This window comes from Carassius carassius, chromosome 31, assembly GCF_963082965.1.
Source record: "Carassius carassius chromosome 31, fCarCar2.1, whole genome shotgun sequence".
In the NCBI taxonomy this organism is placed as follows: Eukaryota; Metazoa; Chordata; class Actinopteri; order Cypriniformes; family Cyprinidae; genus Carassius; species Carassius carassius.
Window position 1 is genome coordinate 24,141,717 of NC_081785.1, and position 12,520 is coordinate 24,154,236.

Here is a 12,520-nt window from a genome sequence, read left to right on the forward strand (position 1 = left end):
CTCCACCCAAGACTCCCAGATCCACCCGAGGCAGATCGTGACCTTAATTAGGCACTCAGTGCCACCAAATCTACCCCATATTGCATATTGTTGGAAGACAACAATTGTGGGGATTCCAGCATGAAACTATAATGTTCTGGCATTTATTTATGTAAATCAGTTTGTGCTATGCCATTAAATGATGTGAAAACATGAATTTCATGTTATATTGTTTTGTAAACCATAATTTTCCCCATGTGAAATTGGGCGCTGAAGTCAGAGGTTAATAAATGCGTGATAAACAATCAGTAAAAGTTATATTGCCTTCCCCATGTGCCTTCATTGCATTTACCTCATATAACAGTATGAGTCGGCACGTGCATCCAAGGGCTAGAGACGTTATCAGATTAGAATGAATGCGTATCATATTAAATCTGGGATCAGGAGCTAATGCATTTATCAGTATATTGCCCTCATGACCAAGTTAATGCTATGGTTTATGGACACATGCGATGGAGTGAGTATTATAAATAAAAATGTTAATCTGAAATAGTAACCTTTTCGTAAGGGCATTACACATTTATTTATGCTATTTATGTCCGTCATCGATGGTTTGAGACTAAAAATCCTAGTATTAATTGACCCTGCGAACAGCTATAGGCTAATTCTCTTTCCCTAAGAAGAGATCAGAACTGTGCCAGACAACGACTGACGTTCACCATCACCGGGAACGCGCGTCACTTCTGTTCTTGTTCTTTTCCATAACGCTCAGATCAGATCAGATCAGATGGCAGACAAGTATAGAGAGACTCAAACAACAGCTTCACAGCAAGCATATGATGTAATTTATATTTGTTTTTATCTTAGTATATTGCATATTTATTATTATTATTATTATTAATCTGAAAAGCATTACTGCAGTGAAGTGTTGAAATATATCCACTTTTTCTGTTTATCGCTGGTAATGCATTATGGCGACATGTTAACCAAAAAAATATTGTTTCCACAACAACATTGGTTCCAAACCTGACTGGTACTGTGGTAAAATTGTCATTTTTTGGTTGTATTTATACAAAGAAATCTCCATTTCATACCCATGCGTTACAACATGCATTTCAAAATATACATATATATATATACATATCCGATTCTTACACAAAATAGGATGGACTGCGCGTAGGACTTTAAAACTAAATTCTGAAAAGTGTTGAACATTGTATTATACAATAGATAATTCCCCTCCCCCAATAAACTTTATTGTACCACTGGCGACATCTATCTGTTCTCCTGGCCATAAAGGGTGAGTTTGATATTGTCTGGATTCAAAATCATGTCTTAAGATGGAAATGGGTTGAAAAACGGTTATGATGAAATAAATAATTGAATCATGGCCTATATAAAATACTGAATTAAGACTCTTTTGATTCGAACTCCCGAAAAAAAGTGAAAAACTAAAATTCCATGGTGACAAGACGCGAAATTTAAGAGCAACTGCACATTCATGCTCGCAAATTAAAAAGCGCACACAGGGTTCCGAGAGCACCATGCTGACCGCGAAGTAATGCTCTGCGGCCACTTTCTGTGAAACCCACGACCACCTCTACACACTCTCCCTGTGTTCCGTGCAGAACCCAAGAGCATGTGTCCACAGAGACCACCCAGTGAAAGTTAAAAGTGGGGAAAGAGGGGAGGGAATCCTTGACGCGTCTTTACCTTGCCTTTTACCAAGGAAACCCATGCGCGTGTTCTCTGACGCAACTGCCCATTTTTGGAAACATGCGTCAATGGTCGAAACCAACTGTGAAATGGGGGTGGCCGTGACAAGAAAACAAGTTTTAAAACAAATTAAAGAATTTTAGACATTTCTTCTTGCTGAATTTCTGCTTGTATACGTAAGCGTTTACCCATATTCTTTCATAAACGATTCACTGGATAGTAACGTCTGGCACAATTCTATAAAATATACAGGCTGCACCCCTATTTTGCTGTGCGATTTATCAAGGCTGTGACGCGTAGACGCAGGTTGGCGTTGATAAGCGGAGCTACGAAGTAGAGTAGTGCCATTGAAGTGAGTCATCTAACGACGTGACCTGTAGAAGTAGCACTGAAGTTCACGTAGTCGCCAAAATCAGTTCATCAAAGTCCAGAGCGGTACACTCATCACTGCCGTGAGTCACTGCTGTAGGGACAGGACTAAACCTACGAGAGCACCGAGTTCACTGAAGAAAAGTAGGTGCTTCACAGATTTTTTTTTCTTCTTAGAACATCTCAGTAGCGATGATTTTTAGGCATTAGATTTACACTGGAGCATCTTTTTATTGGACTGTTAAGAGAATTCAGAATTTGAGAGCGTTGACTTCTCCAGTAATATAATATCACACAGCCTGGATTTAACATAATGACCATTAAGAAGTATTTTGGATTTCATTTTTAGATTAGGTAAAAGGCATCGCTTTGCTTGGAAGTGCTTTTTTGCCACTGAAGACACTCTGATCGTGTGGGAATTGATTATCAACCTTCTGAAATCTCCCCCTCTTTCCCTGGATCATGTACCAGGATTACATCGGGACATACGACACATCCTCCCGCGGAAGCAGCAGCTCACCGGCGCACCCGGACACCAGCCCCATTCCCGCCTCGAACTACCAGGTAGCCTTCTGATGTGCTTGAGTGTCCTTATGCTGATAACACTTTACATATACTCTTTACACTCCTCTGGTTTGCATAAATAGTCATACCATGTTATCGTAAATAATTCCAGGTAAACAGGTAATGATATGCATTTATCCACAGCATATTCTCTTCACACACTTTACATCACAGTGCTCATACTACTTTACACATACTAAACTACATGTTGTTACAAAAAACAACAATGCCAATATGCAATTAGAAGCAGCTCCGCAAACTAATAACACATTAGCACGTTTTAAAGGCAATAGCCTACACATTAAAGTTTAAACAGTATGTAAAAAGTGAACAAACTTTCTATACATTGAGGACTGGCAGTCATTGGCTGTCTTTTTCATGATGAATGCATGTTTTTAATGTGTGCTACATTTTATATAACACTTTTTTTCTGAATTGCTAGGTTTTAAAATAAGTTAATCGTTTCTGATCATTATTTTCAAAAGAAAGTGCACGAAAGACGCATATACTGTAGCTTTTGTGCATCTCCGCGAAATCCTATCAGAGGAACCCGTCTCTCTCTCTTAATAAATGATTCCCAGATGTGAATTTTTCCCCGTCTTGCAGTCTGTAATTTTATTAAGATAGTGCACATGTTGGCACTCATAACATTATGTTTCCGTGGAATTAGGCATGTCGTCAGATAAGGGTAGCAGTGGCGTGGGTGGTGTGCGTAATGTGCAATAAACCCATGGAGAGTGAGTACGTAGTGGCCAAAGGATGCGACACTTCCGGAACTTATTGCACTTTACTAACCTTCAGAACATGTTTCATCTGTTTATCTGAAAATGTAAAAAAAAAAAAGTGGATACAATTTAGCCAATTTTTATATCGAGTAGCCTACATGGACTTTTAAAAAGATGGGACCAGTGAGACTTGTTGCCTACCTAAATGAAGACATTTTACGCAGTTATTTTAAAGCACTGACTAGAACTTGCTGATATGATGAATAAAATTAAATTGCAATAGACGTTTGTTTGCAGTCAATGTCATTTGCTAGTTAAACAAGTATACTTCAGCATGTTCTTAATACATATGAGTAATGGAGATGATACAGGATGCATCTTTCTGCATGGAGAAGTGAAAGCTCACAGACTCAAAATGGAAAGAAAATCAGTGAAAAAAACATCAACTCAGACTTTGTTTGATTCTTTTATAAAGATTGTCATAAATAATGTTAATCACAGTTGTAATATGGCCTATAAAATATCATAATTATCTGTCTGTTACACCAGGAGTATTAAAATGCATTAATATATAATGTTTCAAGTAAAGTTTTACTAGCAGCTCTGCTTCACTTATAACTTTTATACAATTTTGTGTGAATTTTCCTATTTTGATATCAGTGCAATGAATGGGAGCTTGTGCACCGGTCAGTCTGGCAACTTTTTCCCCAGACTCTGGTGTTTTAATCACATCTGGTATGTTTAACAGCCCCTGTCAGAAATACTGGAGCATCATCGTCTGGTAGGGTTGTGTTTTAGCTACTAAACCCATGGAATAAACTGCCCCCTTTCGATTCCAGTCTGTGTTGTTTTGACTCCTTTGGGGGAAAATCAAGTGAAGGGGGAAATTCGGGTACATTTCAGGAGAAACTAGCGCAACGCGCTCATTTCGCAACACAACAGAGCATCATAGAATGATTCGGTAACATGTTTACACGTTGACCTTCCCCGTCGCATGTGATAGATTCAATGCGAAACAAACGCGACAGGTCCTGGACGTAAGTGGAGTCTTTCGCATTACAGAGACCACGTTGAAGAAACACTATACCTTTAGTTTATAGCCTACTTTTTTCTTTTGCCTTTTTTTTTTTTTACAGAGTAATGATGGCTGTTATCGTTTTAAACAACACCGCGCTTCCCGTAATTCATTCCCACTGTGGTAAACACAAGTCAGTTTCCCGTTAAAATCCCACCAGGAATGTGTTAATGTACTGGAATTTGGATGGAATGTGCTGGCACGGGATCCCAGTTCAGTTTCCCGGATGACTAGAATAAATAGCAGTCTTATAACGTGATTCAGCATTTGTCAGACTACATATGTGGGAAAAAACACACACACACATATATATATATATATATATATATATATATATATATATATATATATATATATATATATATATATATATATATATATATATAATATGGGTACAGGCAGTGTGTTTTGCAATTAGACATGTACAGAATAGGTACATTGTATCAATAAAAAAACAAACAAACAAAAAACAAAACAAATTGGTAACACTTTATTTTAAGGTGTTCTTTTTACATGTTACATGTACTTACTATTATAATAACAATTAATTATGCATAATTATATGCAAGTAACCCTTAGCCAAACCCTAAAATGAACCCATAATTATATAGTATGTAGTATGTACATGTAGTTAATTAATATTACTCAGTATTTAAATGTATAACTACACTTTAACAAGGACACCTTAAAAAAATAATTATTTTCTTATTTGATGTAAGTACATAGTAGTTAAAAACCTAATATAAAGTGGGACTGCAGTATTAATTATTGTTAATAGCAAATCAAATAGTTGAGAATGTTATTATAACATTAACAAATGTCAATAATAAATACATTTTATTAAAATCAGCATTTTATTTCAGTCATCTTATAAACAATGCAACTGTTATAAGTCATATTCACTTCTTATAAGGCACAGGACGTTTCAGAAAACAAAAATCTGTTGTATACCCACACAGCGGTGAATCTGTTGCCCATTGCATCACAGAGGCTATTATCTAACCTTGGTCGGCTTCAGTCAGGGAGGGTTTTGGGCTTTCCCATGATTCACTCTGTGTGTGTCACCCTGTCGCTCTGGGGGTCAAGCAGTCAAGAGGGCGCAGAGCGAGATAGCACGTGGAATGATTCATTAATCTGTGATGTACGAATTTGTAAAACAACTAAAAAGTGGTTGGCTGGGGGACTGCAGTAACAAAGACTAAAAATTAATCATACCTTTTTTTACGTACAATGGAAGTCAAAATTCTAATCCAGTTTCTTCATAAATATTTACACTTCAATCTCTTAATACTTTTTTTCCCTTTTTTTTCACAGAAGTACAGAGTAGACATGCCTGGCTCTAGCAGTGCCTTTATTCCAACAATAAATGCCATAACGACCAGTCAGGACCTGCAGTGGATGGTTCAGCCCACAGTAATCACATCCATGTCTAATCCATATTCCCGGCCTCACCCATATGGCCTTTCTGTGTCTAGTGGCCCGAACCTCCTCGGCCACACAGCCCTCACACGGCCCGGGGTCATCCGGTCCATCGGTGACACACGTGGGCGACGCAAGCGAGACGAGCAGGTTAGCGTTAACAGTTTTCTTCTTTGAAGCACAGAAACAAAATCAAACCAACAGAACCAGTTTTAACGTACAGTACAAAAACACATCTGCTGAATTTTGGAATAATTTTTTATTTTCTTTTGAGCTGCATTATACAGAACTTTGCAACAGTAATATTATTATTTTCTTTTGTATTGAAGCAGCTTCACAGTAATTAGTAAAATATTTTTTGTAAGAACAATTTCTCACAAACAACTGCAAAAGTTTAATTGTGCAAGTGCTAACTCTTCCTGTTGTGTGCAGCTCACCCCAGAGGAAGAAGAAAAACGGAGAGTTAGACGAGAAAGAAACAAACTAGCTGCAGCAAAATGTCGGAACCGCAGAAGAGAACTGACCGAGATGCTGCAAGGGGTGAGTTTTCTGCTAATGTAAAAAAGAAAGAAAAGAAAAAAAATCCTCTAAAATTACCAACACAAAGGAACGCATATAATTACCTCGAATGAAATGTCCACAACTATCTCAAGACTTAATTTCATACAATTCTTAGTGGTTAAAAGCTGAAAAGACCCTAAAAAGATAGGTTTTACAGCCACAGAAGACCAGTGTTGTCTGGCAGACATGGGAATGCCCCGAGTCCCAGACAATTCTGGCTCTAATTGAACTACTTGGCTTTATAATAGCATCTCTCAGGCTGTCAGACCTGAAACATGAGAGAGGAATGTGCTACAGGGAGTTGGAGGGAAGCAAACGTCTGATATTGTTCGAAGAGGAAACCACAGCTAACCATCAAACCCCCCACACTGCTATCTTCTTTCTTCCCTTCCCCCCATTTCTCCGCTTCATTCATCACCAAATAAGGAACTGTATCTTTTGTGACGATAACTATACCCTTTCTTCCAATGTACGGTTTCTTTCTTTGTAAATTAAGCATTTGTATTGCTTTTAGTTTCCTTCTTCCTCATAGCCATATGAATGAGTCAAAGACACAGTTTACCTATGGCTGTCAAGCCACATTGTTACAGTATGTCAGTCTTTTAACCTTCTGGAGGCTTTGACAGTTGTTTCAAAATATTTGGTACTGTTTTAAGTGTTCTGTTTAACAAAGAAATATTTATAGTGCCAAAGTGCTCAGAAAGTTCAATCAGGAAAAGGTTCAGGAGTGGATGAAATTGGCTTTATACCCGAAGATAATTTGCCCAAAATAAGTAAATAAAATCCATGTTTGTTTGTGTGTAGTTTTATATATTATTTATGTATTATAATTACTGTTATTATTAAAATAATAGTAATTAGAAGTAAATTGATTATCACTACTAATTAAATTATATATATATATAGTTATATTCAATTAAATTGCAGCCTTTTTTGACATTATAATAACTTTTGGGGTTTTATTTCTATTAATTGTGCAGCCATCATATAGGCTTACATTAAAGACCAGAATATCATATAGAAATTCTGGGGGTGAGATCTTTTGACAAAGACCACCCAGATCACTTAACAACACCCTGACAGCCTCCTTATTAAACATGTTAAAATGCTTCAATGTTGAATCAACAATTAGCAGCATAATTACTACTGTAAATCATTTCACAGTCCAAATGAATATCAGAGGAAATGTAGCATGATCATCCATTGTTTTTTTCTTTTTCCACTCAAGGAGACAGAGAAGTTAGAGGAGGAGAAGGGTGACCTGCAGAAAGAAATCGAGACCCTGCAGAAGGAAAAGGACAAGTTGGAATTCATGTTGGTGGCCCACAACCCCGTGTGCAAACTGCCCCCTGAAGAACGCCATCAGAGCTCGCACTCCCAGCAGTGTGCGCCCCTCCCTCTGACCATGCGCTCCAACCTTGGTCCCCGGCGACCGATGAATACCCTCAACCCAGTCGTGGTTAAACAGGAGCCTTTGGAAGAAGACGACGACGATGAGGAAGAAGGAAAAGCCCAGCATTCAGTCATTAAGCCCATCTGCCTAGGTGGCGGCATGTATTGTTCTGATGGAGACAGCCTCAACACGCCTGTGGTGGCTGCTTCCACCCCGGTGTCCACCCCGAGTAACCCAAGCCTCATCTTCACCTACCCCAGCATACTTGAGCCCGAGAGTCCTTCGCCCTCGTCGGAGTCCTGCTCCAAAGCCCACCGTCGTAGCAGTAGCAGCGGCGACCAATCCTCAGATTCCCTAAATTCTCCCACCCTGTTGGCGCTTTGAAGGAAACGTTCTTGACCATTCTCGTGGATCGCCGGAGCACCCTCAGCTGCGATTTGAGTGAGGACTTCACCTCAGCAAAGCTGAGAACCCTCAAGGGCTAATTTGCTCATTTTGATTTAAACGTTTCAGAAGAGAGTTTTTGTTGTCATTGTTGAAATGTATGTGCAAATTCCACTCGCTGTTTCAGCTACAAATAGTGCTGAGTTTCTGGAATGAAGACGAAAAAAGCGGGAGTACAGATTTCATCTTTCATCTTTAGCGAGACTCAGAGCAACTTTCAGTCGGCTGCCTGTACAGAAGAGCAAGATATTTCCTGCTGGCTGTCTAACTTAATTCTTGATAGGTACAAAATAAGATATTGGACACTACGGTAGATTGCTGCCCTCAAAACATCATCTTTGTATTTGTGACGTCTGATTATTGTCTCTTTGTACTTTGTGTCCTGCTGTTTATAATATTTAGGGTTCACTGGATGAGCCTCACTGCTGAGTGTCGAAAGAACCATCTTGTATAATAAAATGCTGACCATTGATGATATTTTGTATATGTGGCGCAAGCACTAAGATAATTTGCCAAATTTACATAGCTTTTGTTTTGTAAAGCAAATAAACAAACAAACAAACACTTTCTAGCATCAGCGAATCTACTGTCAGGGATTGTGTCAGTGAGCCATAAGCATTACTAGAAGCAATTGCACAGAGAACACAATATAACGGTGTACATGAGGGATACTCTAGCCATATTAGGCTCTGCCTCTAACCCTGACATGGCAATACCGCTTTTGTATTGGCGCACACTGTGGTTTTCAAACAATAATAATAATAATAATAATAAAAAAAGATTACTTTTATAATATGTACTTTTATGTCTTGATTGGCCCTTTTTTCAGGGTACAGATTAAACTGAATCATATATCAGCCATATGAGCACTTCTCCCTGAAACACTGGTTGGCTTTTTTTGCCACACTTGGGAACAGATGCTCTTTGTCAGCAACCTTACAATCCAAGTAAAACGCCATTCTTTCCAGTGATGGATTAAACAGGGAACACAAAATGATTTTGAACATTTGATGCAAAAGGTGAGTGTGGTGTGACACTGACACTGATCAGACGCTGAAGAAAAGACACACGTTGCAATATTTCTTGAAAAAAACATTCCTTGAAATAGAAGACTGAACTTCAGAGAGATCTCAAGGTTACTGTTGCCACAGTCAGATTATAACTGAGGGTGAATGTGAGTATTTTGTTGTACAGGATGCAGCAAAATGAAACAAAACAAAACAAAACAAATGTGGCTTCTGTTTGAAGGACTTTGTTGCTTTATTTATGTCAGCAACTTTCAAGGATCTAGCAGATAATTTCAGTGTTTGTTAAATGGAGTATGAGAGATTATAGTTGCAAAAACAAATTTAATACCGAAAAAAAGACAATGTTTAAGGACTGCGTGCTGTAAACTGTTCTCTGTTGGTCTTTGAAACCTGTGTGATTTGAGCAAGCCATCTGTACAGCTTTCTGCACATGTCCTGCTTATAGGTGTGTATTCTCTCTCTCTCTCTCTCTCTCTCTCTCACTCTCACTCTCTCACTCTCCCTTTATTGCTTTAACTGTTAAAAGACAGAAAACAACCTACAAAAACAGCAATATGTAAGGCAGTGTTGTTCCTTTGATAATACATTTAAATTTATTATTATGATAATAAAACCATTTCCAAAGTGGTATTTTTGGATAGTCGTATTTTGTTGTGCACAGTGTTTTGCGTATGTTGGATATCTCATTGTTACAATGTGGTTGCTTCTGTGTTTCTTTGAGTCAATCACAAGATGGTTGAATGCACCTGCAGTTATTCCTTCATCTACAATTTCTTAATCAAAGATGCAGATTTATTCATCCTAATTTTGGTCTGCGAACCTAAATCTGTCATTTACCTTTGATAGACATCTTTGCTTTGTCACTCTGACAGTAATGACAATGTAAGAAATCAAGAATACTTGCTTTGTAAAATACGTAAAATATTTCATAAATCTTGCATGGTGGTGTAGAGGAAAACAAATAAGCATGTACATACATGTACTCTATGTACAGTTTTAAATACAATACTTCCTGCTCATAGTTCATCAGTGCTTCTGCTGTAGTTCTGGTTATCAAACTGCACTTTATGTAAAAACTAATATTTAAATTTGTATGTAAGGATGCTAATTTGGCCATAAAAATCAGGGTTTGTTACTCAATATTCATTTCAAATGTCAAAACTGATGTTTTGGTTAAAGGTGCATTCATTATCTTGCATTACTATGAATGGATGACCCATTGTCTCATTCCACCAAATCAAATTTTGTAATGATTATGTACTAGGTTGAAAATGATTTGCCAAGTTGGAGATCTGAGTCAATTTTAAAACATTCATGGCTGTTTTGCGGTTGTGTATTGAGCTTTAGGCCAAATTCATATGTCTGTGTGGAAATCTTTTATTTTGAAATAAATATTTCGAATTTAAATTCTGAAATGTGTATATGCATATTATTTTGGATATATCACAGCATTGATGTCTAAAATAACTATATATATATATGTAAAAAAAAAAAAAAAAAAAAAAAATATATATATATATATATATTTTATACATACACACATACAGAATATCAATTGAATATAATATTAATAAAAATTAAGACATTACATTTTGTATATTGGTTAAGACATATTTACACAGCAATAAGTTATGTTAGGTCAGTCAATAATTTATTCCATACAACCATAAACAAATTATAACCTACTTTAATACTCCCTTTCCAGGTTTTATTTATTTATTTATTTATTTATTTTGCAACAGCCACATTTTTACAAGATGCCACTTTAGATTAGGTTTAATCTTTTATAATGATTTAACAATAATAAAATAAAATAAAAAACTACATTCCTACACTAACCATATGTTAAAAGTGTGTTGCTCCATCATTTCAACAATTAAATATTACAGTGTTTCCTTTAGTGGATGTGGACTGCTTTGATATTTGTTTTTATCTATTTTACACAATAAAGTAAAACACAGCCTTATGCTGTTTTGGAGAAAATGTAACTCTGTCATGCAATTAAAAAACTCCCTTGCTTCAGTTATCTTTCTATATTTCTAATTTACTAATAATCCCACTTTCAAGGACAACAAAATGGTAATATTTGAAATGGATAATAGTCAACAGGCAAAAATGGCACCCGTATTGTGCAGATAGAGTTATACTGCCACCATGTGTTTAAAGAGTGCTACATATTTGTTAAAGGACATTATTTTAAATTTTCTATTTTCAACATTGCTGTTCAAAAGCAACACAATTAAGTTATTTTTTAGTATGTGCAAGTGAAATTATATCAAATTATAATTAACATGAAAGGTATTATCAATGTAAGAAATACAATTCAAAATATGATATATCTTATATTTCTTCTAAAAAACAATAATAATCCTCAAGAATTAATGCACAAATTATTTTATTTTATTTATTTATCAAATGGATATCAAATGGATATCTCCAATTAGACCCTAACTGACGCTTGATGTGCAGTCTATGGTTAAAGGTGTAGGCTGGTAAATAAAGGATTTCAGGTTCTAACGCTTCAGGATCACTGTGTTAGTTAGTTGACAAAGTGACATGACACACAGCCAAGTATGGTGACACATACTCAGAATCTGTGCTCTGCATTTAACTCATCCAAAGTGCACACACACAGCAGTAAACACACAAAGCAGTTGGCAGCCATTATGCTACAGTGCCCAAGGGAGCAGTTGGGGCTTCAAATTCGATATTTATGTGCATTTGCATGTAAGTCTTCTATACTGTTATAAAGATCTAACTGATTTTCATTACAAGCTATACTAATTTCATATATATATATATATATATATATATATATATATATATATATATATATATATATATATATATATATATTCATGTAGCCACTGTAAATATAATAGACTCCAAGTTATTTACTCTACCATATATCGGTCAGGTCGGTCATATAATAATATGAATTTATAGGACAAAAAAAACAAAAAACAAAAAAAGGACAGAGCCCCAGTCTCACCTAAAATATGCAATATATTAATTGTGCGTTACTAATTAAATAAAATTTCAGTGCACTCAAAAATAGTGATTTATTCATTTCAGCTGTATGTTTACAACAGTCCAAGTTCGAACTCCAAATTTGCTCTCACAGGAAAAGATGAGTGACTTCAGAGGACTGTGAAATCATTAACAGCACGTTATAACGGATGTTTATCAGAACCAAAGTCCCTTGTCGTATTTTTGTAGTTTGTAGTTCACATTCATGAAACTATAT

General features: G+C 36.4%; 1 protein-coding gene across 3 annotated transcripts; it reads left to right on the plus strand.

Annotated features, from left to right (window-relative positions):
- Positions 1 to 2,030: 2,030 nt before the first annotated feature.
- LOC132111802 (fos-related antigen 2-like) lies at positions 2,031 to 10,517 on the plus strand. Of its 3 annotated transcripts, none has more exons than XM_059519402.1 (5): positions 2,031 to 2,208; positions 2,414 to 2,628; positions 5,743 to 5,997; positions 6,280 to 6,387; positions 7,637 to 10,517. In XM_059519402.1, the coding sequence occupies exons 2-5, from the start codon at positions 2,527 to 2,529 to the stop codon at positions 8,183 to 8,185; spliced, it is 1,014 nt and encodes a 337-aa protein (XP_059375385.1). In that variant the 5' UTR covers positions 2,031 to 2,208; positions 2,414 to 2,526; the 3' UTR covers positions 8,186 to 10,517. The 3 variants fall into 3 exon arrangements, with proteins under 3 accessions (XP_059375385.1, XP_059375387.1, XP_059375386.1); XM_059519404.1 differs by having other exon boundaries at positions 2,536 to 2,628; XM_059519403.1 differs by having other exon boundaries at positions 2,031 to 2,628.
- The last annotated feature ends 2,003 nt before the right edge of the window (positions 10,518 to 12,520 follow it).

Coding starts and splice junctions, on each gene's coding strand:
- LOC132111802 (XM_059519403.1), top strand. CDS start 2,527: ATGTACCAGGATTACATCGGGACATACGACACATCCTCCCGCGGAAGC. Junction 5,998..6,279: donor GACGCAAGCGAGACGAGCAG/GTTAGCGTTAAC, acceptor TGTTGTGTGCAG/CTCACCCCAGAGGAAGAAGA. Junction 6,388..7,636: donor TGACCGAGATGCTGCAAGGG/GTGAGTTTTCTG, acceptor TTTCCACTCAAG/GAGACAGAGAAGTTAGAGGA.